The 26,006-nt window shown below is 43.2% G+C and overlaps 1 protein-coding gene across 1 annotated transcript in view; it reads left to right on the forward strand.

Moving 5' to 3' along the window:
• Positions 1–26,006, forward strand: part of togaram1 (TOG array regulator of axonemal microtubules 1) — a 135,831-nt gene that overhangs the window by 17,737 nt on the left and 92,088 nt on the right. Inside the window, 1 exon segment of the mRNA XM_086002900.1 lies at positions 1,019–1,163. Coding sequence (XP_085859026.1) covers positions 1,019–1,163 — 145 coding nt within the window.

Below are 26,006 nucleotides of genomic sequence, written 5' to 3' on the forward strand. Positions count from 1 at the left end.
CAGCCACATGGTGGAAAATGACACATTGGTAAAGTGGTGATTTTATCAGTTTGCTCTATGTATATGTTTACAAAGCAGTACTAAAATATCCGAGGAAGTTTCTTTAAATAGCAGTGAGCACAGGTTTAGAATGATCAATTTAAAGTGCATATTGGCCTACTGATTCTTAAAACTTTAAATTTTAATCTTGTGAACAGTAAAATCAGATGATTAGAAAGCAGTGATTGCAAAGTGTCTTTCTGTTGCACGTGATGTAATTTGCTGAATAACATTGCCCAATAGATTTCAATAAATAGGAAATATTTCAGATCAGCATTTTATCATTTCCCAATAGTATAACTGAAAAATCATATCACAAACAAAATGCACAATTTGAATATTTAGTTTAACTAAAATTGTATATTTTTTATTCTGAAACATAATGCAACCAAGGAAATATTTAGAAAGTTTAATGGTTTTTTAAAAGTTCATATTTGTCTAGGTTTTCTGAACCATAATGAAAAATGTTCTCCAAAGCACCAACATGAGATTTTTTGCCTTCACTTTTTAGCAGACCAAATTACTGTACAATAATTTTAAAAAAGTGTTTTTTTGGCTCACTACCAAGGTAATCTTTGTATAAATAATGACATGATGGGCATTACATTTCTTCATTAGTGCCACTGGAAATTTAAAATCTAGTAGTTAGATGTGTTTATGGTTTTTTTTAAGTAAGTGTGACTGACTTAAAATATTGTAGGATATTTGTCTTTTTTAGAGGAAATGTAGAGCAGTGAATTAGCGCCATGTGAATTAGGATAACTTAAAACATTGTTGTTCTATGAACTGAGTCAAATGTTACTTAATATTCAACTTCTCTAGAGTACTGGAACATGCATAGTACAGATTGTGAATAGTCTATAAAGGTTACTAGTTTTTTTTTTAGACTAACTGAATAACTGATATTCTGAAAAATACCTAGCTTTGGGTTATATTTTAAAGAACTTAACATTGAATGTAATCATTTTTTTTCTTGAAGGTTCAACCGTACAATGATGTGCAGCAGTCTCCAAGAATAAGGACCAGTCAAATGATGCAAGCTGCTGATGATGTGTTTTTTACCAGAAAACCTAATGTCAGAAGTACAAATCTTGAGAATAACTTAGCTAGCCTGACAAACTCTGGTAAGATGTTTGAGATTCGCTAGTATTGTAGTAAGTCACTTTAAACAAGGCCCTTTTTCATGCATTGGGTCTGGAGGGAAAGTTAGAACATTTGTAAATGTTACCACTCTCCCTCTGTTGTTTTCAGTTTAATTATTTCCATGGCACTTGAAATCATTACTTTGCCTCCACATTGACAGTGGAACTTTCTTTATCCATCAACCAATCTCTGTCTTCCTGAATAATTGTCAGAGTTCTCGAAATAAAGCCTTGCATGAAACATTACCTTGTTACACAGCCTGCTAACACCAATCTTTTGTCTGACATGGATCAGCCTAAGCCCAAGAAAGATTAAATTCAGCTTATTTGTCTGGTACTTCTATTCATTTTGGTGCCTGGGATGTGTAAGATATAGCCTAGAACATGTTTCAGGACAATGAGGCAGCTGAGTGACATGTACAAAAGTTAGGGGATCATGAGTAGTGGAAATTCCCATAATGTGGGGAAACACCCATAGTATCGAATAATCTCAATGTACTTTAATAGTGCAAGCAATTGTATTCAATGTTTTAATTACCTTTATGTTTATTTAAACGTGATGCAACGATCGTCATGGTAAATGTATAACTATCAATGAGCATTATTGATTAAGTAATGAGGGATCAGAAATTGTTCTTCACCCTCAAGGTGGGGAGTCTGTAAGGATTTAGAAATTGACATCTTTTGCTGCCTGCTTTACCATCATGCCGGATGTAGTCAAATAGACCTAATTTAAACTTAAAACAGCTGCTGATGCATTGAGAGAACAAAGACTATTGGAACTTGTATAATTGCATCAGGAGATCGTCATTAGGTTAGGAAGTGCTGGTATGTGTGATTACCTGAAACGATGGGAAAAGCAGAACTAGTAAACAGATTGTCCCTGATCACATTAAACTACTGGGCTGGGAGTGTGACATTTGTATTTTTCCGATAGCCAAAAGGAAATAAAGGTTAATTTAATCAAGCAGCCAAGTTAGAAAGCAGACACTATACACATTGTCTGATAAGGGAAGATGAATCTGGGAAGGTGCGAACCCTGACAGGTTTGGGGGGTCACGTGACTGAGAGCGATATAAGAACACAGATGAAGCAGCTTCTAGTTGTAGAGGTCAAGATGCTGCACCGGAAGGGGCCAGCTAGACTATGCACACTACCCAGAGGAGGAACGGGATAATACCGTTTTACTTCTGTGTAAATTATTGCTTAAAATACTGAAATGTATTAATACTCGCTTGTGCTTGATATTAATGGGCTGTTGTACCCAATTTGGTGTCACCTTAGAATCGATTACAAGCGGTGAGTCAGGCAGGAGGTGACAAGCATCAGCTGGTGTTTTAAGTAGGACAAGCTGGGAGAGTACAACCCCATTTGTTGGGGGTAATATATTAGCATGGATTGAGGATTGGTTAACTGACAGAAAACAGAGAGTAGGAATAAACAGGTCATTTTCAGGCTGGCAGGCTGTAACTAGTGGAGTGCCGCTGGAATCGGTGTTTGGGCCTCAGCTATTCACAATCTATATCAATAACTTAGATGAAGGGACCGAGTGTAATATATCCAAGTTTGCTGACGATACAAAGCTAGGTGGGAAAGTAAGCTGTGAGGAGGACGCAAAGAGGCTGCAAAGGGATATAGACTGGTTAAGTGATTAGGCAAGAAGGTGGCAGATGGAGTATAATATGGGGAAGTGTGAAATTATCCACTTTGGCAGGATGAATGGAAAAGCAGAATATTTTTTAAAAGGTGAGACATTAATAAATGTTGGTATTCAGAGGAATTTGAGGGTCCTTGTACATGAATCACAGAAAGTTACCATGCAGGTACAGCAAGCAATTAGGAAGGCAAATGATATGTTAGCCTTTATTGCAAGGGAATTGGAGTACAAGAGTAAGGAAGTCTTGCTGCAATTATATAGGGCTTTGGTGAGACCACACCTGGAGTACTGTGTACAGCTTTGGTCTGCTTACCTAAGGAAGGATATACTTGCCTTCGAGGGCGTGCAATGAAGGTTCATTTTAGATTGATTCCTGGGATGAGAGGGCTGTCCTGAGGAGAGATTGAGTAGAATGGGCCTATACACTCTACAGTTTAGAAGAATGGGAGGTGATCGCAGTGAAATGTATAAAATTCTTAGAGGGCTTGACAGGGTAGATGCTGAGAGGCTGTTTCCCCTGGCTGTACAGTCTAGAGGATTGTAAATCTTTGGAATGCCCTACACCAGAGGGATGTGGATGCTCAGTTGATGAGTATATTCAAAACCTGAGATCGCTAGATTTTTGGGCACGAAGGGAATCGAGGGATATGGGGCAGGAAAACTGGAGTTGATGTAGAAATTCTTATTGAATGGCGGAGCAGGCTCGATGAGTCGTATGGCCTATCCCTGCTCCTATTTCTTATGTTATGTTCTTAAATGGCTCTGAGATTTTGTAATGCTGAACAATGCATAATAGAAGGTGTGTGAAATACAACTTCCTTGTTATCAAAAGTCTATAAAGTTCTTGTTACTTTTAGTGTAAAATGTTCCTTCAGCTTTCCTTGATCGTGTTGGATAGGATTGCAGTGGATATTGGAAATGAATGATTTTGGAAATAAATAGGGTTAACATCTCTAGTTGAATTGAATTTTTTGAGGGAATCAAATGTGGCAGGTTTATTTTCATAAGGTGCCTCTTAAGGTGAAAATAAAGGTGCATAGACAGAGAGATGGCTGGGGCACAGAAACAAACGGGTAAGTAGATGTTTGGATTGATGAGATGTGGGCAGTGGTATTCCACAGGATCTGTGCTGGAACCGCCCATTTTCCATTTGTCTAAATTATTAGGCCAGAGGCAGACGAGAAATGAGAGCAAAGTTTCTGATACCAAATTATGTGCATGACAACCTTATGAAGAATGCAGGCGGGTACAGGTTAACAGTTGGTAGTTAGGTGGCCGATGCAGAAAAATGTGGAGAGGGGGCGGTGGAGAATCATGAAAGGAAATATGCTCTAAACTGTAAGATTCTTAACTGAGGGGAGGAGCAGTGAGACCTAGGGGTGCAGATATATAGACATTTTAAAGATGGGAGTGCAGGTAGAAAAGGCTATACAAATAAGTAAGTGATCTTACATTTTTCAACACATTGGTTAAGCCACAGTTGCATGCATTTTAGGAAGGAATTTAGAACCGTGAAAAAAGTATGGCAAAGATTCACTGGAATGATACCAGGAATAAGAGGTTATAGTTATGAAGAATGGCTTGGAAAATGTGTGTTTTTTTACTGGAAGTTAAAAGGGTTCTAATAGACATTTCAAAATTATGAAACTTTTTAAGAGGGTAATTAGTGAAAGATTGTTTTCGCAAGTTAACAAAAGCATAATGAGGGTATAGACACGGGATTTACACTAAGAATGAAAGAGGAAGTTAGAAACAATTTTTTGTGCGTAACATATTGTGATTTTTACCTATTTGGCCTGGAAGTGTGTTTGATTTAATTTATGATTTTGCTATGAAGTTAAATTAATTCACAAAGGGTCAAGTCTCAGAGAGAGACAAACCATCTAGGATGTTATTTAGGACCATTAGTTGGAATACTAAAATTAAGTCCTTGCATGCCACATCAGTTTTGGCACAACAGACTGCCATCAAGCATATCTTATACTAGTTAGCAACTTTTAATACAATGGTTTTCATTCAGTATGCCCAGTGGTGGTGGTGGAGAGGGGTAGCTAGACAGACAATACAGTTGCCATAACTCCCACACCAAGGGAGGGTTTCTTATTCAAGGTGTTAACTTTCATTGGCTTCTTGAAGAGCCAATCCTTGACACTGAGCTGAGGGAGAAGTCGTAGGTCAGTCAGCCTTTGTCTCTCTAGAAGTAAGACTGAAGCAGTGAGAGGGACTGGGAGGTTTCACTTTAAGAGCCAGAGAGAGACCATATCTCCTGGCTGAGATATGAACACTGATATCCTGCAAGAGAAAGTTTAGTGCTGGGACAACTAACCAGTAAAGTGAGTTTAGCCCATTAGCTGGGGAAGATTGGCATGTTTGTTGCTTTTCATGATACATATATTTCTTATCAGTCGTTGTATTTCACTAGAAAAATGATCTGTTTATTAATGCATTTCATGAAATTAAACCCATTTTGTTGGTTTACATTTAGCCTCGACTCACACTGGTGCTTTTCAGTTCCCCTCCTGATGGTGCATGTAAAATTATAACACCCCACAAGGAATCTTGCCTCTTATCCTCGGTTAACACTATTTTGCAACTAGATATTGGGCAGTAAAGGTGCTCTCCAGATTGTAGAGGCCGAGAGGTCCAGTTATGGAAGGGACCAGTGATGCTGAACTTGAGTGAATGTCTACTGTTGACCCATAAATTTGTAACAAAACATTATTAGAACATGGAATGTTTTACCACAAGTGTCTATTGAGGAAGACACTAAGATATAATTTAAGAAAGAGTTGGATGGGTAATTGAAAATAATATAAAAGGATATGGAGAAAAGACAGGGAAATGGGATTGGAGTAGATTGTTGTAGTTGAACAGCTAGTACTGGCACAAAGTGATGACCAGCATGGCTATGTTTTGTTATTTCCAGTTCTGTGAATTGTATGATTATACACTGGTGCTCTGGGCAGCTTTTGATAACTAATTACCATTTTTTTAAAGCAAGGAAGGAAATGTTTTACTTCATGCACAATGTGAAAGTAGTATTTCAAACGTCAAGTAAACCTTGCCCAAAGTTTAAATTGTGGGTGCAATTGGAATATTCTTCTGTGGGATACATAAACAGCAATATTAGGAAAAAAAATCAGGTGGACCAACCCACACATCGTATCAGGACAAGTCTTGGGAAATTTCTTAAGTCTTCCTCACTAACATCTGGAGACTGATGTCCATGTTGGGAGAATTGTTGCATAGACTAGTCAAGCGATATCCTGATGATGTCATATTTTCAGAAACATGTTTATTAGGAGTCATCAGTAGTGCCCCCAAGCAACACCTACTCACGCATAATCTGCTCACCAAGGCTCATAACCACGAGGCTCCAGACCTCCTCATGGCAAGAGCTTAATGCCAGGGGAGAGCTAACAGTGGCTGCCCTTGTCATCAAGGCAGCATTTGACCGAGTATGGCACCAAGGAGCCCTAGCAAAACTCCGCTCCGTGGAGATGTAATGTTGAAAGTACAATGGAGTCCTAACAAAATAAAGTTTAGCTGTGCAATATAAAAGTTGATTAAAATGATCATCTTGAGCTAAGCAGCAGGAGTGTGGTTTTTTTTTTTTAAAGCTGTCTTTTTCTTAGAGTTTTATTGTTCAATTCTGTTCTTGCATGAAAACTGCTGAGTGCAAATATTGATCTGACTTAAATATATATTACTGGATGAAACCCTAGCTAAAAGACTGAAGATCAATTAGACACCAACATTGTATTGCGTCCTGAGGTTTTTTTTTATTACTCCCGACATTTCAGCAGACTGAAAAATGCTCAACTGGATTAAGTAAACAGGAGAAGTTACTTAGAAATATTGCAGGACAAAACCTAGAATAGTTGAATAAATTCCAAAGGTATTCTTCTCTGAACTTGATTTACATAATGAAAGCAGTAAATTTAAAGGCTCTGGTGAACTCAGAACTGACTTTGCTATGGAAACACTTTGTTTGGCTAAGGGACCTGTGATTGTTGCCACAGAAACCTTTTTACTATCGGTTCAATTTATAGGAGAAAGATCAATTAAGCAGAATTTTAAGCGCTTCAAGTTAGTTTCTTGTTACAGTACCACCATTATGGCACCTAGCTTTTTTTTTCCCTGTTGTGCTTGAACCAATGACCTTCTGACTCGGGTGCTACCACGAAGCCAAGTTGACACTATGAAGCAACAGTGATTTTAAAATGTTTTTCCAATATATGCTGAGGATATGCTGCAAGAGGTAATAGAATATGACATTTATTTCTGCAAATAAACCAAAAACAAATTGTAGTTAATTTTTATTTTACACAGTAGTGGTGATTTTTCTAAGAACCTTTCACTCTTGCATATCATATTTTGTTTATGTACTTTATAATACAGTGTTATAGTGCTGGAGAAATTAATGGGACTGAAAGCTGATAAATCCCCAGGGCCTGATAATCTGCATCCCAGTGTACGAAAGAGGTAGCCATGGAAATAGTGGATGCATTGGTTGTCATCTTCCATAATCTATAGATTATGGAACAGTTCCAGCAGATTGGAGGGTGGCAAATGATATTTAAAAAAGGAGGGAGAGAAAACCGGGAACTACAGACAGGTTAGCCTAACATCAGTAGTAGGGAAAATGCTAGAGTCTATTATAAAAGGATGTGATAACAGGACAGTTAGAAAATATCAACGGGATTAGACAAAGTTCAACATGGATTTATGAAAGGGAAATCGTGTTTGACAAACCTACTGGAGTTTTTTGAGGATGTAACTGGTAGAATAGATGAGGGAGAACCAGTGGGAGTCACAGTTTTACAGCACAGAAACAGGCCCTTCGGCCCATCGTGTCCGCGCCGGCCATCAAGTCCTGTCTAATCCCATTTTCCAGCATTTGGTCCGTAGCCTTGTATGCTATGGCATTTCAGGTGCTCATCCAAATGCTTCTTGAATGTTGTGAGGGTTCCTGCCTCTACCACCCTTTCAGGCAGTGAGTTTCAGATTCCAACCACCCTCTGGGTGAAAAAGTTCTTCCTCAAATCCCCTCTAAATCTCCTGCCCCTTACCTTGAATCTATGCCCCCTTGTTATTGACCCCTCTACTAAGGGGAAAAGTTCCAATCTATGCCCCTCATAATTTTGTATACCTCAATCAGGTCCCCCCTCAGCCTTCTCTGCTCCAAGGAAAACAACCCCAGCGCTCCAGCCCAGGTAACATCCTGGTAAATCTCCTCTGCACCCTCTCCAAAGCAATCACATCCTTCCTATAATGTGGCGACCAGAACTGCACATAGTACTCCAGCTGTGGCCTTACCAGCGTTTACTCCAGCTCCATCATAACCTCCCTGCTCTTGCCTTCATTAGCCGAGGCATAGAATATAAGTATCCCATATGCCTTTTTAACCACCTTATCCACCTGTTCTGCTGCCTTCAGGGATCTATGTACATGCACACCAAGGTCCCTCTGATCCTCTGTCTTTCCTAGGGTCTTACCGTTAATTGTGTATTCCCTTGCCTTGTTAGTCCGTCCAAAATGCATCACCTCACACTTTTCAGGGTTAAATTCCATTTGCCACTGTTCCGCCCATCTGACCAACCCATCTATATCGTCCTGTAGCCCAAGGCTTCCCTCCTCGCTATTTACCACCCCACTAATTTTCGTGTCATCTGCAAACTTACTGATCATACCTTTTACATTCACATCCAAATCATTAATGTAGACCACAAACAGCAAGGGACCCAGCACCGATCCTTGCGGTACCCCACTGGACACAGGCTTCCAGTCACAAAAACAACCTTCCACCATCACCCTCTGCCTTTTGCCACTAAGCCAGTTTTGGATCCAATGTGCCAAGGCACCCTGGATCCCATGGGCTCTTACCTTCCTGACCAGTCTCCTATGCGGGACTTTATCAAAAGCCTTACTGAAATCCATGTAAACCACATCCACGGCACTACCCTCATCCACACACCTAGTCACCCCCTCTCAAAATTCAATCAAATTGGTCAGACATGATCTTCCCTTGACAAAGCCATGCTGGCTATCCCTAATTAATCCTTGCCTCTCCAAGTGGAGACTAATTCTGTCCCTCAGAATTTTTTCCAATAATTTCCCTACCACTGATGTTAGGCTCACTGGCCTGTAATTCCCTGGTTTATCCCTACTACCCTTCTTGAATAATGGTACTACGTTAGCTGTTCTCCAGTCCTCTGGCACATACCCTGTGGCCAGAGAGGTTCTGAAAATTTGTGTCAGAGCCCCTGCAATCTCCTTCTTTGCCTCACATAGTAGCCTGGGATACATCTCGTCCAGGCCTGGGGATTTATCCACTTTTAAGCCTGCTAAAACCGCTAGTACCTCCTCCCTCTCTATGCTAATATGTTCAAGTATATCACAATCCCCCTGCCTGATTTCTATGTCCACATCGTCGTCCTCCATAGTGAACACACATGCAAAAAATTCATTTAAAACCCCACCTACATCTTCTGGCTCTACACACAGTTTGCCACTTTGGTCCCTAATGGGCCCTACTCTTTCCCTAGTTATCCTCTTGCCCTTAATATACTTATAAAACACCTTAGGGTTTTCCTTTATTTTGCTCGCCAGTGTTATTTCATGGCCCCTCGCTCTCCTAATTTCTTTTTTAAGTATCCCCCTGCACTTTTTATACTCCTCTAGGGCTTCCTCTGTCTTTAGTCCTTTGTATCTGCCAAAAGCCCCCCTTTTTTTCCTAATCCATTCTCGTATATCCCTTGACATCCAAGGTTCCCTGGGCTTGTTGGCCCCACCCTTGACCTTTTACGGGAACATGTTGCCATTGTACTCAATTTCCTTTCTGAAAGACTCCCATTGCTCTGATGTGGATTTTCCTTCAAGTAGCTGATCCCAGTCCACATTGGCCAGATCCTGCCTTATCATATTAAAATCGGCCTTCCCCCAATTTAGAACCTTTATTTCCGGTCCATCCTTGTCCTTTTCCATGACCACCTTAAATCTCACCGAATTATGGTCACTGTCACCAAAGTGCTCACCTACTAACACTTCTACCACTTGCCCGGCCACATTCCCTAGAATTAGGTCCAGTACCACCCCCTCTCTTGTAGGACTTTCTACATGCTGGCTCAAAAAGCTCTCCTGGATGCACTTTAAGAATTCTGCACCCTCTAAGCCTTTCACACTCTGACTATCCCAGTTAATATTGGGGAAGTTGAAATCCCCCGCTATAATTACCCTATTCATAGAGTCATAGAGTTTTACAGCACAGAAAGAGGCCCTTCGGCCCATCGTGTCTGCGCCGCCCATCCATCCCTGTCCCGTCTAATCCCATTTTCCAGCATTTGGTCCATAGCCTTGTATGCAATGGCATTTCAAGTGCTCATCCAAATGCTTCTTGAATGTTGTGAGGGTTCCTGCCTCTACCACCCTTTCAGGCATTGAGTTCCACATTATTTGCACACTTGAGATTTGCCTACATATCTGTTCCTCTATCTCCCCCTGGCTGTTTGGGGGCCTATAGTACACGCCCAACAAAGTGCTAGCCCCCTTTTTGTTTTTAAGTTCAACCCATATGGCCTCATTAGAGGAACCTGTTAATATACCATCCCTCCTTACAGCAGTAATTGTCTCAATTAATATTGCGACACCCCCCCCTCTGTCTCGCCTGAAGACTCTATACCCCGGAATATTGAGCTGCCAGTCTTGCCCCTCCCTCAACCATGTCTCCGTGATAGCAACAATATCATACTCCCATGTGTTCATCAACAACTTCAGTTCATCCACCTTATTCGTAAGACTCCTTGCATTAAAATAAATGCCATTTAGCCTTGCCCTACTCCCTTGTGCCGTTACATATTTGCTCTGCCTTCCAGTCTGACTTATTTTTTCCTCTATATTTGGCTGTACATCACCCCCTATTATAGCTCCACTCTGTATCCCATCCCCCTGCCAAGTTAGTTTAAGATGTGGTGTATTTGGATTTTCAGAAGGCCTTTGATAAAGTCCCTCATAAGAGGTTAGTGTGCAAAATTAAGGCACATGGGATTGGAGGTAATATACGAGCATGGATTGAAAATTGGTTAACAGGTAGGAAACGAGAGAGTAGGAATAAATGGGTCTTTTTCGGGGTGACAGGCGGTGACTAGTGGGGTACCGCAGGGATCAGTGCTTGGGCTCCAGCTAGTCGCAATATATATCCATGATGATGATTTGGATGAGGGAACCAAATGTAATATTTCCAAGTTTGCTGACGGCACAAAACTAGGTGGGATTGTGAGTTGTGAGGAGGATGCAAAGAGGCTTCAAGGCGATTTAGACAAGTTGAGTGAGTGGGTAAATACATGGCAGATGCAGTATAATGTGGGTAAATGTGAAGTTATCCACTTCGGTAGGAAAAACAGAAAAGTAGAGTATTATTTAAATGGTGATAGATTGGGAAATGCTGATGTACAAAGGGACCTGGGTGTCCTTGTACACCAGTCACTGAAAGCAAACATCCAGGTGCAGCAAGCAGTTAGGAAGGCAAATGGTATGTTGGCCTTCATTGCAAGAGGATTTGAGTACAGGAGCAAGGATGTCTTACTACAGTTATACAGGGCCTTGGTGAGACCACACCTGAAGTACTGTGTGCAGTTTTGGTCTCCTTACCTAAGAGAGGATATACTTACCATAGAGGGAGTGCAGCGAAGGTTCACCAGACTGATTTCTGGGATGGCAAGACTGTCTTATGAGGAGAGATTGGGTCGACTAGGCCTGTATTCACTGGAGTTTAGAAGAATGAGAGGGGATCTCATTGAAACGTATAAAATTCTGACCGGGCTAGATAGACGATGCAGGGAGGATGTTTCCCCTGGCTGGGAGGTCTAGAACGAAGGGTCACAGTCTCAGGATATGGGTGATATGCGCCCCCACAGTACGGACCAAGTGATATACAAGGTTGATGTCACCGGCTTGTTGGAAGAAAGACAGACCAAATAATTGGAGTCACAACGGTTTATTCAGGCCTGGGGAGAACCTTTCACGTCGCTGCGTAAGTCCAACTCCACCGATATCCTAGCAATGTTCACAATTATACAAAAATCAAACCCCTGCCCGAGAGGCGCGTGCAACGCTTATCAGCATATACAGAGTTATTGCTAAATAGCAATTATAAACCATGACATTTCATCCTTCCTGCCGCCTACAGATCACAGTTCTGTTATCAGTTGGTCCCGTCACCTTCTGTGACTGCGGGCCTCCTCTTAATTTGCCTCTAGCCAGGTGGTTTGCTTGTTACATGTTTTCTTAAGATAACAGTCCCCGTTCAGTCTGTGCAAAGCACAGACTTTTGACCTTGTCTCGGGTTGCTTCTGCAAAGCAAGCACATTCTGATTAGTCCCACCATACTTGGATGTAATGGAACCCTGTTGAGTTTACGAACAAACAAATTCTTGGGTACGTTATCTTGTATATGTGCTGCCTCGCCTGGCCGAGCACACATCCTCCCCAATCTTCCCACGAGTTGCTCTGCAGTTTAATTTCTCAGCATTTGAAGTCACTTAATCATGTTTTTAAAGCTTAGCTGGGTAAATGCAATATATAGACCTATAGATCGTTTAACTCTATGAATTAACTCATTACCTCCACCTTGTACATTGGTGCTACATTATACATATTCTAACATAAAAATTGAAGTATAATAGTAATTTGGTTACTTCAATGGGGTAGGACATATAGAACTGAGATGAGAAATTTCTTCACTCAGAGGGTGGTGAACCTGTGCAATTCTCTAGCACAGAAGGCTGTGGAGGCCAAGTCACTGAATATATTTAAGAAGGAGATAGATGGATTTCTAGACACAAAAGGCATCATGGGGAGAGCGGGAATATGGTATTGAAATAGAGGATCAGCCATGATCATATTGAATGGTGGAGCAGGCTCGAGGGGCCGAATGGCCTACTCCTGCTTCTATTTTTCTATGTTTCTAACAGTATATTACACTTTGTATAAAATGAGTGTGTATAACTAATATGCAGAGAATAAAAGATGTGTGGGACTTTGGAAGGCCAAAACAATCAAATTTAATGCGTTTTGGTGATGTCACAAATCACAAGAATAAAGCTTGGGCCTCTTGAGCTGTTTTTATGTACCTGGCGATTTGTGTTACATTTTGTAAGACATTCCCAACTATTTTGCTGTAATACACCCAGTTCCCATTTTTGTGCACTTCAAGTTTGTTTGTTATTACCACCATTATGGCCACCCAACTTTCTTTTGTACGATAGCAAAATACTGCAGATGTTGGAAATCCGAAATAACAACAGAAAATGCTGGAAAAACTCGGCAAGTCAGGCAACATCCGTGGAGAGAAATTTGAGTTGATGTTTCGGGTTTGACCCTTCTTCACGGTCAAACCCGAAACATCAACTCAAATTTCTCTCCACGGATGTTGCCTGACTTGCTGAGTTTTTCCAGCATTTTCTGTTGTTATTTCAACTTTCTTTTGTGTTTTGTCATATAACAAAACAATCTGTCTTTCTGTAAAGTATTATTTTTAAACCAGGAAAATCCTTTAACTTGTCTGAATAATAATTGGAGCCAACTTAAACAAAGATAGTGAAGTTAAAACTAACATAGCTGCCTAGTCCCATAATGATTCCATTTTACAGTATTGCCAAACAACAAAGATTATTTTACCATTGTTCCTTTTATATTTTATAACTGAAACATTACAAAAATGTAAGCAGCAGTAATCCCACTGAATTCTTTTATTGGTACAAGTTATGGTAATCTTAAATCAGTTGTGGTAACGTAAAACGGTTTAAGAGGCCGAAGCTTTACTACAGGTAGACTATCCTTTATCCGAACTACTGAAAACCTCTAAAAACCGAAAGTTTTTTCGTTCAGCGTAAGTCATGCGCACGACTTACGCTGAGCAGGGCAGAGGGTCACAGAGTTCCCTCCTGGGCAGGAGATGGCAGGCCGAGCCAGGCAGTGTGAAGGAGGTACCGGGAGAGTGAACCCAACAATACAGCGGCCCGTCCGATATTCTTTTCTCCCCCGACCTGATTTGCGGGCCAGCTTAGTAGGAGTCAGCCGATATCCGGCTTTCCAGAGAAGCAGGAAGGGGCATGAGACACGGAACAGTCACAAGAGGTAGCCTGAACTTTTAAAATTTATATTAAATACAAATTTCCCAGTCTTCTAATAATACCTTCTGAAATCCGAAAACCGAAACTCAGCTGGTCCCAAGGCTTTCGGATAAGGGATAGTGTACCTGTATTGTGATTTGTGACATCACCAGAACACATTTTGTTGTTTTGGTCTTCCAAAGTTCCACACACTTTTTTATTATCTGCATATTGGTTATATACACACATTTTAGACAAATGTAATATACTTTAAGTACTACAAAGTGCATATAAAAAATATGGTTAAATGGTATGCAAGAGTGAAAGGTGTTCTTCTCTAGAAAAACCACTGCCACTGTATAAAATAAAAATCTACAGTTTGTTATTGGTTCTCTTATAGAAATAAATTTCATATTCTCCTGCTTACCATTTGAAATAAAGAATAGATTTGCCTTTCTAATCTAGGCTTTATTAACTTTTAAAAACCCAGTAGCACATCTTTCAACACCAGTCTCCAACAATGACTAGAGAGAACTGAATTTAAGATGGCCACCACAAATCACCTGACATCCACTACCAATGCGTTTACAGCATATATCTCAAGGTAGAAACAAACAACCAATTACAATACTTCTTACTAATACAGAGAACAACCACCCCATTCACCAATCACAATACTTCTTATTAAACATAGGAAATAATCACCACATTCACCCCTCCTTTTAAAACATGCTCCAACCTAAATAACCTTTACAATTTATAATTAATTTATTTACAACTAAAATACAGATATAGTATTTCAACAACTTTAAAACATTACTATCAATTTAAAAGTCCATTTTCAATCGGTCAACCGGATATCTTGTTGGTGAAATTCCTTGCCCTCCCACACCCGGAGGCACCGAAGTATCTTCTGCAGACAGGCTATCCATATCCCGATTATCAACGGTTTCCAGATTGGAAATCCCATCAGGAAGTAAACTAGGACGGTCATGAACATCCATCAAAGGCTGACTAATAGAAGTATAATTATCTGCAATAGGATTGGGAACATTCGTAGTATCTATAACAACATCCACATTATCTGACTCATGACTATTATTAGTATCCTCGGAAGAGGGCTGGCCACCACAAGGAGCCAAGTCTTTAATTGAAACAGTACTTTCTTTCCCATCTTGGAATCGAATATGAGCATATTGGGAATTTGCCTCCAACAGCTCCACCTCCTCCACTAAAGGATCATATTTTGACAATCTAACATGGCGTCGAAGCAGCACAGGTCCCTGCATAGTAAGCCATGAAGGTACCGAATATCCCGTAGTAGATCTCCGCGGGTAATTAAAGAGCCTTTCATGGGGGGGGGGGGGGGTCACATTAGTAGCTGTTGAAAGCAATGATCTAATGGAATGCAGGGCATCCGGCAGTACCATTTCCCACTGTGTATTCTTAAGATTCCGGGATGTCAAAGCCAACATAACTGCCTTCCAGATCACCCCATTGTATCGTTCGCACTGTCCATTACCCTGGGGGTTATACAGGGTAGTTCTACTAGTAGAAATTCCCCGACTCTGGGTATTCCTTCAACTGGGAAGATATAAAAGAACTTCCTTGATCCGAATGGATATACGCAGGCATCCCAAAGATGACAAAAAGTTGAGTCAGACATTTGATAACTGTAGCAGCTGATACATCTGCGCAAGGAAAAGCAAAAGGAAACCTTGAAAACTCATCCACAACAGTAAATATGTATCAATTTTGAGTCGTTGAAGGAAGAGGCCCCTTAAAATCAACGCTCAAACGTTCAAAAGGAGAAGTAGCCTTTATAAGAGGAGCTTGTTGAGGCTTAAAGAAATTCGGTTTACACCGAGCACAGATAGAACATGATGAAGTCATCCGCTTGACGTCTTCAACTGAAAAGGGCAAATTCTTACTGCGTACGAAGTGTATCATCCTCGTAACCCCAGGATGACATAAGGCATTGTGAAGATTAATAAGCATATCTCCGAGAATCACAGCACAATAAGCCCTCGACAGTGCATCAGCAGCAACATTATCCTTCCCCGGACGATAAACTATATCAAAATGGTAACATGCCAACTCAATCCTCCACCTCATTATTTTATCATTTTTGATCTTTCCAAAATGTTTAACATCAAACATAAAGGACACAGATTTTTGATCGGTTACCAACGTGAAATGTCGCCCCGATAAATAATGTCTCCATTTATGCAGTGCTTCTACTATTGCATATGCCTCTTTCTCTATTGAAGAATGCCTTTTTTCACTATTGTTCAAAGTGCGTGAGAAAAAGGCCACAGGTCTTCCATTTTGGTTCAGAGTAGCCCCAATTGCAAAATCAGAAGCATCCGTCTCAATCACAAAGGGAACCTGCTCATCAGTAGAATGCACAACTGCTCCTAGGATATCCTTTTTAAATTTATCAAAACATGTCCTGGCCTCCCATGATAGAGGATATGTCGTAACCCGTATAAGGGGCCGGATCTTCTGCGAAAAGTTTGCAATCCAATTAGAATAGTAAGAAAACAGTCCAACAACTTGTTGCAAAGCCTTAGAATTAGTAGGATAAGGTAAATCGATCAATGGTCGCAGACGTTCTGGATCTGGTTTAATCTTATTTCCCGAGATAATATACCCCAGTAGATTTACCTCAGTAGTCGAAAAGATACACTTCTCTTTATTAAAAGTTAAACCAACTTTTTCCGCAGCTTGAAGGAATCTTTCTAAAATTAGAATCATGCTCCACCCTTGATTTACCACACACCGTGATATCATCTAAATATGAAAAGGTGTCAGAGAGAGAGTTATCACTTATAAAAGCATCCATTGCCCGTTGAAAACAAGCAACACCATTCGTAACACCAAATGGTATTCGGCAAAACTGATACAGCTTTCCACCAGCCTCAAAGGCTGTATATGGTTGATCCCTCTTAACAATAGGAATCTGATGATAAGCACTCTTTAAATCAATAGTGCAAAAAAACTTATACTGAGATACTTTGTTGATAAGCTCATCAATCTTAGGCAAAGGGTACGCATCTAATGGAGTATACCTATTAATAGTTTGAGAGTAGTCTATCACCATTCGTTTCTTATGCCTCTCGTTAGTGGTGACAACTACCTGAGCCCGCCAAGACGAACAACTAGGTTCAATGATTCCTTCCAATAAAAGACGTTGGACTTCAGAATTAATAAATTCTCTATCCTGACTGCTATACCTTCTTGACTTGGTAGCAATTGGCTTACATTCCGGCATCAAATTGGAAAAAAGTGATAATGGAGAAATGGATAAAGAAGTTAATCCACAAATGGATAAGGGTGGCTTAGTCCCTCTAAACGAAAGACTAAGACTCTCGTGTAATTTAAGCACATCATGACCAATCAAAATATCCGCACAAAGATTAGGCAAAACAGATAGGAGTATATCAGTATACGTATTACCTAGAAGAATCAATTTCACAAGGCAACAACCAGCTACTTGTGAAGTAAGGGTCGTCTGAGCCATACACACCTGATAAGTAACCAGCAAGATTTTCAAACACTTTTCCTTCACAAACTGAAGACTTATAAAACTCTCGGTACTGCCCGTATCTATGAGAGCCTTCACTTCTAACCCATTAACTTGGGCCATAACTATAGCTTTGTTTAGGCCATGAGCAAATGCAGCAGAAATTGATGCAATAAACGCCCTCTCTACAGGTTGAATAGTCGCAGAAGAGGAGGTAATTGAACCTAATGATTTACAAACACGTGCATAATGACCTCTCTTGCCGCATTTACTACATACAGCCTCCCGGGCAGGACACTTCAAACGAGGATGCCGGACGTTCCCACAAAAATAACACTTCTGAATCCTAGAGACAACAGCCACCGAAGTAAAAGGTGGAGCTGTTGGAGTAGAAACTATTTCAGAATCTAGTAAAGCACTCCCATTAAGTCCACCTAATTCCTTTTCGTCCGGAACTGCCGAAACCACAGTCACAGGCCGATTAGAAAGAGCATAAGAATCCGAACTTCTCTGAGCCATATCCAATGTCGAAGCTTGCTCAAAAGCACTCTTGAGATCCAAAGTCTTATTTTCTAACAACCGCTGACGAATTGATCTAGACAGTAGTCCATTAATAAAAGCATCCCGTACCGATTCTTCCTTATATTCTTCGGCCGTCACGGCTTTATAATTACAGTTAGCACCAAGGTGCCGAAGTGCTTGTAAATAAGTATCCAAAGATTCTCCCACCTGCTGCCTACGGGCAGATAGAAGGTAACGTGCAAATACCTCATTCTTTGGTTTAACAAAAATCTTCTCCAATGTAGAAATAGCCAATTCGTAAGTTTTACAGTCCAAAATATACTTATACACATCCGGAGCAATGTAGTTGATCAGCTTATTCAGAGACTCTTGTTCCAACACACCCAAAAAGTTTGTAAATGTACAATACCAATGTTTCCATTTATCATCCACTCCTGTAGAATTAGGGTCAGCATTGAATCGTTCCGGTTGAAGATATCGCTCCATTCTGATAAAAAGTTAATAAATTGAAATAAAGAATAGATTTGCCTTTCTAATCTAGGCTTTATTAACTTTAAAAACCCAGTAGCACATCTTTCAACACCAGTCTCCAACAATGACTAGAGAGAACTGAATTTAAGATGGCCACCACAAATCACCTGACATCCACTACCAATGAGTTTACAGCATATATCTCAAAGTAGAAACAAACAACCAATTACAATACTTCTTACTAATACAGAGAACAACCACCCCATTCACCAATCACAATACTTCTTATTGAACATAGGAAATAATCACCACACCATTAAATTCAGAAAGTAACAGAACACCTTGTCTGTGGTAGATTTCAGTTTAGACTTTTGTTTAGAACTATGACTGTTGTGAATCCTGAGTTGGGAATAGTAATTGCACAAAGTTTGTGGTGTCTATTTTTAGAGAAAGTGATAACTAGTAGCTAGCCAAACAATGCGTACTTCTAGGCAGAGAGCAATTAGCTTTCTGCTTCTCTTAATTCTCAGACCTGATCAGTATGCCAGTGGTGATGAGTCACTTTGCATACCGTAGGTATATTTTGGCAGTGGGTGTAGCCTTTTTTATTGAAGCACTCTTTTCAAATCACCGATCTTGAGAGTTTGAATTAGCTGTGCACAATCACAGTAGTCTGTAGCATAGTACAATGATTTCCTTGATTTTAGTTTAGTTTGGTTTTATTCTTTTTGTGATATTTGTGAGCATTTTTATGGATTGCCTATTCATACACTTGAGCAGAGCAGCCTATTTTAATGGAATTTCTTGATTAACCAAATTTTTAAAAAAGGAAGGTAACTCGTATTGCAATGCAGTGCATAACTAGTGAACCTCATTTGTGTCAGCACCGTGATGAAAGCAGAGCTCTGTTTTGCTTGAAACCATAAAATCTCTACTATATCTTTGTATTAAATTTTAGATAGATCAATATATTGTGAATTTAAAATGTACTTATTAGCTGTATTCTTATGAGTTCTTAGTCCATGTGGGTGAAGTAAGACAATACACAAATCTGTTTAGAGATGGCTTTTTTGTGGGGGAGGGATGGGGAACAGTTAGCTAGCCCAGTTTCATTACATGTACTCATAAATTGCATCAGCATCTTTGAAATGTGATGCGAAACACAAAGTTAACATGCAGGTACGGCAAGCAATTAGGAAAGCAAATGATATGTTGGCCTTTATTACAAGAGGATTTGAGTTTAAGAGTAAAGACATCTTGCTGCAATTATATAGGGCCCTGGCGAGACCACACCTGGAGTATTGGCCCAGAACTTGGTGTCGGGGGCTTGCCGCGCGTGCAAGCCCCCGATGTGCACTTACCCGGCGCGCCGACATCTGAAACCTGGCCGGCAGTGGATTTCCTGTCAGTGGCCCGGTTCTGATGTCGGCGCGCTGTGCTAACCTGACCCAGCGGCGTAGTTAGTGCGATGTGCCGGCTGGGATCAGGTGAGCACTGTTCAGCCAATCAGGGGAGGGGAAACTTCATTCATAAGTTTGAGAGTAAGAACTGTCAAACTCATGAAAAGTACTGCACCCCAAAACACTACTTAAACTTTAAATAACATTTTTAAAAACATCCCAATCATTAAATTAAGTATAAATAAGTTTTTTTTTAATTTAAACAATTTTTTGAAAAAAATAAATTTTTAATAAAAAGGGTCTAAAACTAAACTTACCTTATTGTAGATTCTTTAAAATAATAAACCTGTGGGGAAAAAAATTCTAAATTGCACTAAAACACCACTTACCTGTAAAAATAAATACTTACGTGTACTTTTTACAAGCGTAAAGACCGGAGGCCTTTACACATGCGCAAATCCCCCAAAACACAGGAAATCCAAGACGCACGCGCTGCCCCCTACAGCGCACGCGCTAGCCTCTTCACCTCTTGGGTTAGAGGAGAGGAAATGCCGGTTTTCAGCGCATGCGCTGTGCATGCTGAAAACCGGCATTTCCTCCGGCCAGACGCGTGAGTACCCCTTCCGTACTCACGCGTTTGGGGAGGAATTACTGCCCCAATGTGTACAGTTTTGGTCTCCTTACCTAAGGAAGGATAGACTTGCCATAGAGGGAGTGCAACGAAGGTTCACCAGACTGGTTCCTGGGATGGGGGGATTGTCTTATGAGGACAGATTGAGTAGACTGGCCTATATTCTCTGGAGTTTAGAAGAATGAGAGGTGATCTCATTGAAACATAGAAAATTCTGACAGGGCTTCACAGGGTAGATGCAGGGAGGATGTTTCCCCTGGCTGGGGAGTCTAGAACCAGGGGTCACAGTCTCAGAATAAGGGGTCGGCCATTTAGGACTGAGATGAGGAGAAATTTCTTCACTGAGGGTGGTGAATCTTTGGAATTCTCTACCCCAGAGGGCTGTGGAGGCTCAGTCATTGAGTATATTCAAGACCGAGATCGATAGATTTTTGAATATTAAGGGAATCGAGGGATATGGGGATAGTGCAGGAAAGTGGAGATGGGGAAGATGATCAGCCATGATCTTATTGAATGGCGGAGCAGGCTCGAAGGGCCAAATGGCCTACTCCTTTTTCTTGTGTTTTTAACACTGATTCATTTGGAAACGTATGGGCTGTTCTCGGAGCCAAGCTATTTGATAGGCAAAAGGAAATAAAACAAACCGTCAAGGAGTTGCTTTTTACAGTCTCTCAACCCAGTTGGTAAAAACATGTTTGCATGCCGAGTGGAAAAGGACTGCTTTGATCTGAGTGTTCTTCAACGAAGCCAGACTCCACTTCAAAGAAAACCACGAGTATATATAGATAACAGTCTTAGGCCTAGAAATTCAGTATCGCCACGTTTGGGGCGCTATAGTCGAGCGTGTGCTAAATTTAGTGCCCGGCGCAAATTATCGCCACCTTCAGCGAAATTGAGTTGCTTCGCCCCCAAGAGGTTCTTGGTGCGCTAAAGCAGGCGCTGCATGACTATCCTAAGGCACTAAGCCAGAGAGGCGAGGCGCTACCACCGAGGGCGGGCGCAGCGCTGGTGCGGCCAGTTAGCGACTGCAGGCAGACACACTGGCGCCGGTCACCTCTTAAAGGGGGAGGGTTGATTTGGCTTGCAGCCACGCCCTGCACATTGGAGCCCTGATTCTCAGCCTGGACAGACCTGCTGCGACATTGTAATGCCTAGGACCAAGGAGAGGGCCAGGGAGCGAGCGCAGCGGTTCAGTGAGGGGGCCCTGAAGGTTCTGGTTGGCGCAGTGGAGCGCAGGCGATCTATCCTGTTTCCGGACAGTGGCAGGAGGACGCTGCCCAACGAATATCGAAAACCTTGGAGGGAGGTGGCACACAGAGTGACCTCCAGCGGCATGGTACCTAGGACCCCTGTGCAATACAGGAAGAAGTTCAACGACCTCACTCGGGTTGTCCGGGTGAGTACCCTTTCCAGTATCCTCTTCATCCTTGCATGTGCACCTCACTTTATGGCCAAGGGGTCCTGAAAGCCCCAATGCCCAGCCCTCATCCAACACCTATGGGCCTTTCATGAAACTCGCATGCACATTCACCACTTTACACACTGTAAGGGCTATTCCACCATAGGAGGCAGTGCAGCCAAGATCAGGACTGTACTGAGAGCCCGTCCTTTCTCTTGCAGGGCAAGCTGGCGCACAATAGGAGGCAGCAGCAACGGACCGGGGGAGGCCGTCCTGAACTTAAAGACCTTAGCGATCTGGAGCAGCGAGTGGAACGGATTATGGCAGGCCGGATGATTGGCCCCGTCGCCACTGGAGATGCCGACCCCGTTCTGGACAGCAATGGTAAGGTCACCGTTTTGACCTCTCTCCTTCCACTTGTGCCTCACACCAGCATCCTTTGCCACTATCGAACCAATGCAGTGCATTGCAGCACTCGTGCCTCCCTCGCTGCCGCCCTGTCCTCACACTAAAGCAACTCTTGTACCTCCCTGCTTTCAGATGCTGATTCGCCAGGTGAGGAGGCGGGCCCTCAAGCTGCCACTGTGTGATTCTGAAGACGAGGAGGAGGCAGAGGAAGCCGGACCATCAGTGCCACCCTCAGCCGAGGCAGCCCATGGCCATAATGGGGACGCGTCTTCCCTGGAGGGGAGCAGTGGGGGAAGGGTCTGAGGAGGGTGAAGCTCCGGGGCCCATCGGGCTGCAGCAACGCGGGGGGGGGGGGGTGAGGGGTAGGGAAGCTCGGCGGCCTTCTCCCCGGAGGGAGAGTCTGGCCTCCAGTCCTGCTACAGTGAGCGCAGAGGAGGTGCGGCTCCTCGCTGAAATGGGCGCCCAGGCGGAGCACAGGCACACTGAGCTCATGGCTGCAGTGGCAAGGATGCCTCACTCCATAGAGTCACTGGCAAGGCATGTACAGGTATTCGGGGCAGCACAGGCAAGGAGTCTGCAGGACTTCGGTGCAGCACAGGCGGCTTCCACGCAACTGCTTGGTCGTGCCATGCAGTCACTGGCTGGTCTGATGCAGACGCAGATTAGGGCCACACGAGCACGGACTGCTGCCACCCTCGCTGGATCGGGCAGGATTCGCCGGGGCCCTCGCCGCGCCGCAGCAGGCCAGCAGTCTGTGCTTCAGCAGATTGCTGCGCATGCTTCAGTGCTGCCCCGTGCGAGTGCCAGTGTGTCGTCCGACCAGGGAGTGCCTGTACTCTGTCAGGATGGCAGCATTCCTGCTGCCAACACTGTCACTCCTCCACTGCAGCTGCCACCACCCGTAGGATAGACTGCTGCCGCCCATGCAGAGTTGGAGCAGTCAGCAACCGGGCCCTCCAGGCCCAGAGCTGGTCCAGGCCATCCCCCAAGGGCATCTGCCGACTCTCTATCTGACACTCGGCAGCCTTCCCCCAGCCTTGCTGCAGCCACTGGGGTCCCATTGCGGAGGAGCTGTAGGGTGGGAAGGGGCCAATCTCTCAAGCGAGGCAGATCATCCTCGCAGGCCAAAAAGTAGGAGGTGTGGCAAAATGCTGTCTCTTTTTTAAGTGAAGGCCGAGGATCATGGTCATTTTTGGTTAACTCTTTTGTTCATTGTCTCCAGGTTGTGAGAGCCAGTTATGTGTCTGACTTTTTTGGGGGGTTTCTCTGTATTTGTTTGTCATGCGGGAAGGGCACAGTTTGCTAAATAAATAATTGTCTTTATTCAGATTGTGCATGTTTGGTCTTTTGAACTTTTTGTTGCCTTGACCGGCTCAGGGTTTGTGGAACGGTTCCATTCATGTTCTTTCAATGGCACAAGCCATTCCCTCAGAGGGGGCCTAGAACCGACTTGCAATAAGCCGCTGACGGACGGCCCTTGCACTTTGTGCCTCCCTCCCGTCTTGGTGCTCCTCCTCCTCCTCCTCCTCTGGTGGTCCTCCAATGTCTGCTGGCAGTGGCTGAGTCCTGAGGATAGCCAGGTTATGCAGCACACTACAACGAAATGGGAGACTCGCTCAGGCGAGTACTGAAGGGCTCCCCCGGAATGGCCCAGACAGCGGAAGCGTTGCTTTAGCACACCGATTGTGTGCTCAATGATGTTCCTGGTCGCTTGCACAAAGGATAGCCCTTGTCCCCGAGAAGCCAACCTCCTGGGTGAGCCGGGGCTTCGAAAAGATCTGCTACAGAAGTCTGGCGCAGGATGAATGAGTCGTGGCTGCTGCCTGGAAAGCGGGCATTGACAGCTAGTATGAGCTGTCTGTGGTCACACACCAACTGCACGTTCAACGAATGGAACCCCTTCCGGTTGTGGTAATCCTCAGCATTTTCTTGCGGCGCCCGCAAAGCCACATGCGTGCAGTCAATGGCGCCCTGGACCATGGGGAAGCCCACTATTCTTGCAAATCCCATTGCGCGCGCTCTTGCTGCTTGTCCAGGGTGATGGGGAAGGAAATGTACTGATGTCTCCTTTTGAAGAGGGCATTAGTGACTTGGCGGATGCAGCAATGCACCGCGAACTGGGAGACATTGGCAATGTCCCCAGTAGCGGATTGGAAGGAGCCGGTGGCATAGAAGTTGAGAGCCACTGTCACCTTCACTGCCACCGACAGACGTCCTACTCCTCAGCTGAGGCTGCAGATCTGTCTGAAGCAGGTGGCAGAGCTCAGTGACCACCTCCCTTCTGAATCGAAGCCTCCGAATACACTGCTCCTCAGACATGTTGAGGTATGAGAACTGCTGGCGGTATACCCTGGGAGGGTAAGGTGTCCTGTGCCGACGCCTGTTGGCCCTCCTCCATCTGGCCATGATTGGCACTCTCTCTCGGCGTCTCTGAACCCTCTCCATGCAATGGAGAAACCCAACGTTTCCACCCATTGCAGCCCCCATAATATGTGGCCACTCAAGGCTATGGCACTGAAAAATCAATCCAACTGCAAAGTTCTGGGCTGAAGCCAGAAGTACCTGTGCGAGCGCTGAGTCAATGCAGAAAGCTCTCTCCCTTTGTCTCTCTGCAAATCTCTCTCTCTCTCTCTTTCTCTCTCTCTCTCTCTCACAGAAGGAGTGGTCGAAAAATGGCTACCACTAAGAAGCCAGGAAGAGCCCCCTTTAAATAGCGCCCCCCCAGCCCCACAGCGACTGGGAACCGTTCCAGTCAACCAGTCGCTGGGAGCGCCAGGCGGAAAGAAGGGGGGGCGCCACTGAAGTTCTGGTTGGGGGCACACCAAGGGCGTTGCACCATGAAATGACGTAAGGATCTGCGCGCGCAGCTGAGCGGGCGTTGCAGTTTTGCGCCGCCACTAAATGTCCGCTCAATTTCGTGAGAGGCGCAGATTGCGCTGCGCCCGGGCGCTAGCCGCTTCGCGCCCCACTTATCGCCCTCTTAAGGCGCTAGCGGCTGGCGCTAACAACTTAATTTCTCCCCTTTAGTGTTTAGTTCTCCGATCCTTGTTTGTCTGCTTCTGTTTACCTTTGGAATATTGGATGGGGATCTGTGGAGCTTCAAGTACCCATTTTTTTTAAAATTCATTCTTGGGATGTGGGAGTCGCTGGCAAGGCCAACATTTATTGCCTATCCCTAATTGCCGTTGAGAAGGTGGTGGTGAACCGCTGCAGTCTGTGTGGTGAAGGTACTCCCACAGTGCTGTTCAGTAGGAAGTTCCAGGATTTTGACCCAGTGACTATGAAGGAACGGCGATATATTTCCAAGTCAGGATGGTGTGACTTGGAGGGGAACTTTGAGGAGATGGTCTTCCAATGCACCTGCTGCCCTTGTCCTTGTAGGTGATAGAGGTTGCAAGTTTGGGAGGTGCTGTCGAAGAAGCCTTGGCGAGTTGCTGCAGTACATCTTGTAGATGTTACACTCATCATAGACTTAGTTAAACGATTTTGAAAAAAACATGAGTTTGGTATTATAGTTTTTGTGGCAGTTTAAATTACTATGCAAGTCGAGCGTTGTTTTCTGGCTATTTGCTGTTTTTGGTCTATTTAAATCATTTTAATTACACAATTATAATATAATTGTAAATAAATGTGACACTTAATTTTAGCCTGAACAACCCAGTCAGACAGTGTGGTGTTCGCTGCGTTTTGGAGTGGACAG

The sequence above is a fragment of the Somniosus microcephalus genome, chromosome 12, assembly GCF_052327205.1.
Source record: "Somniosus microcephalus isolate GS21.2 chromosome 12, FLI_Smic_1.0, whole genome shotgun sequence".
NCBI lineage: Eukaryota > Metazoa > Chordata > Chondrichthyes > Squaliformes > Somniosidae > Somniosus > Somniosus microcephalus.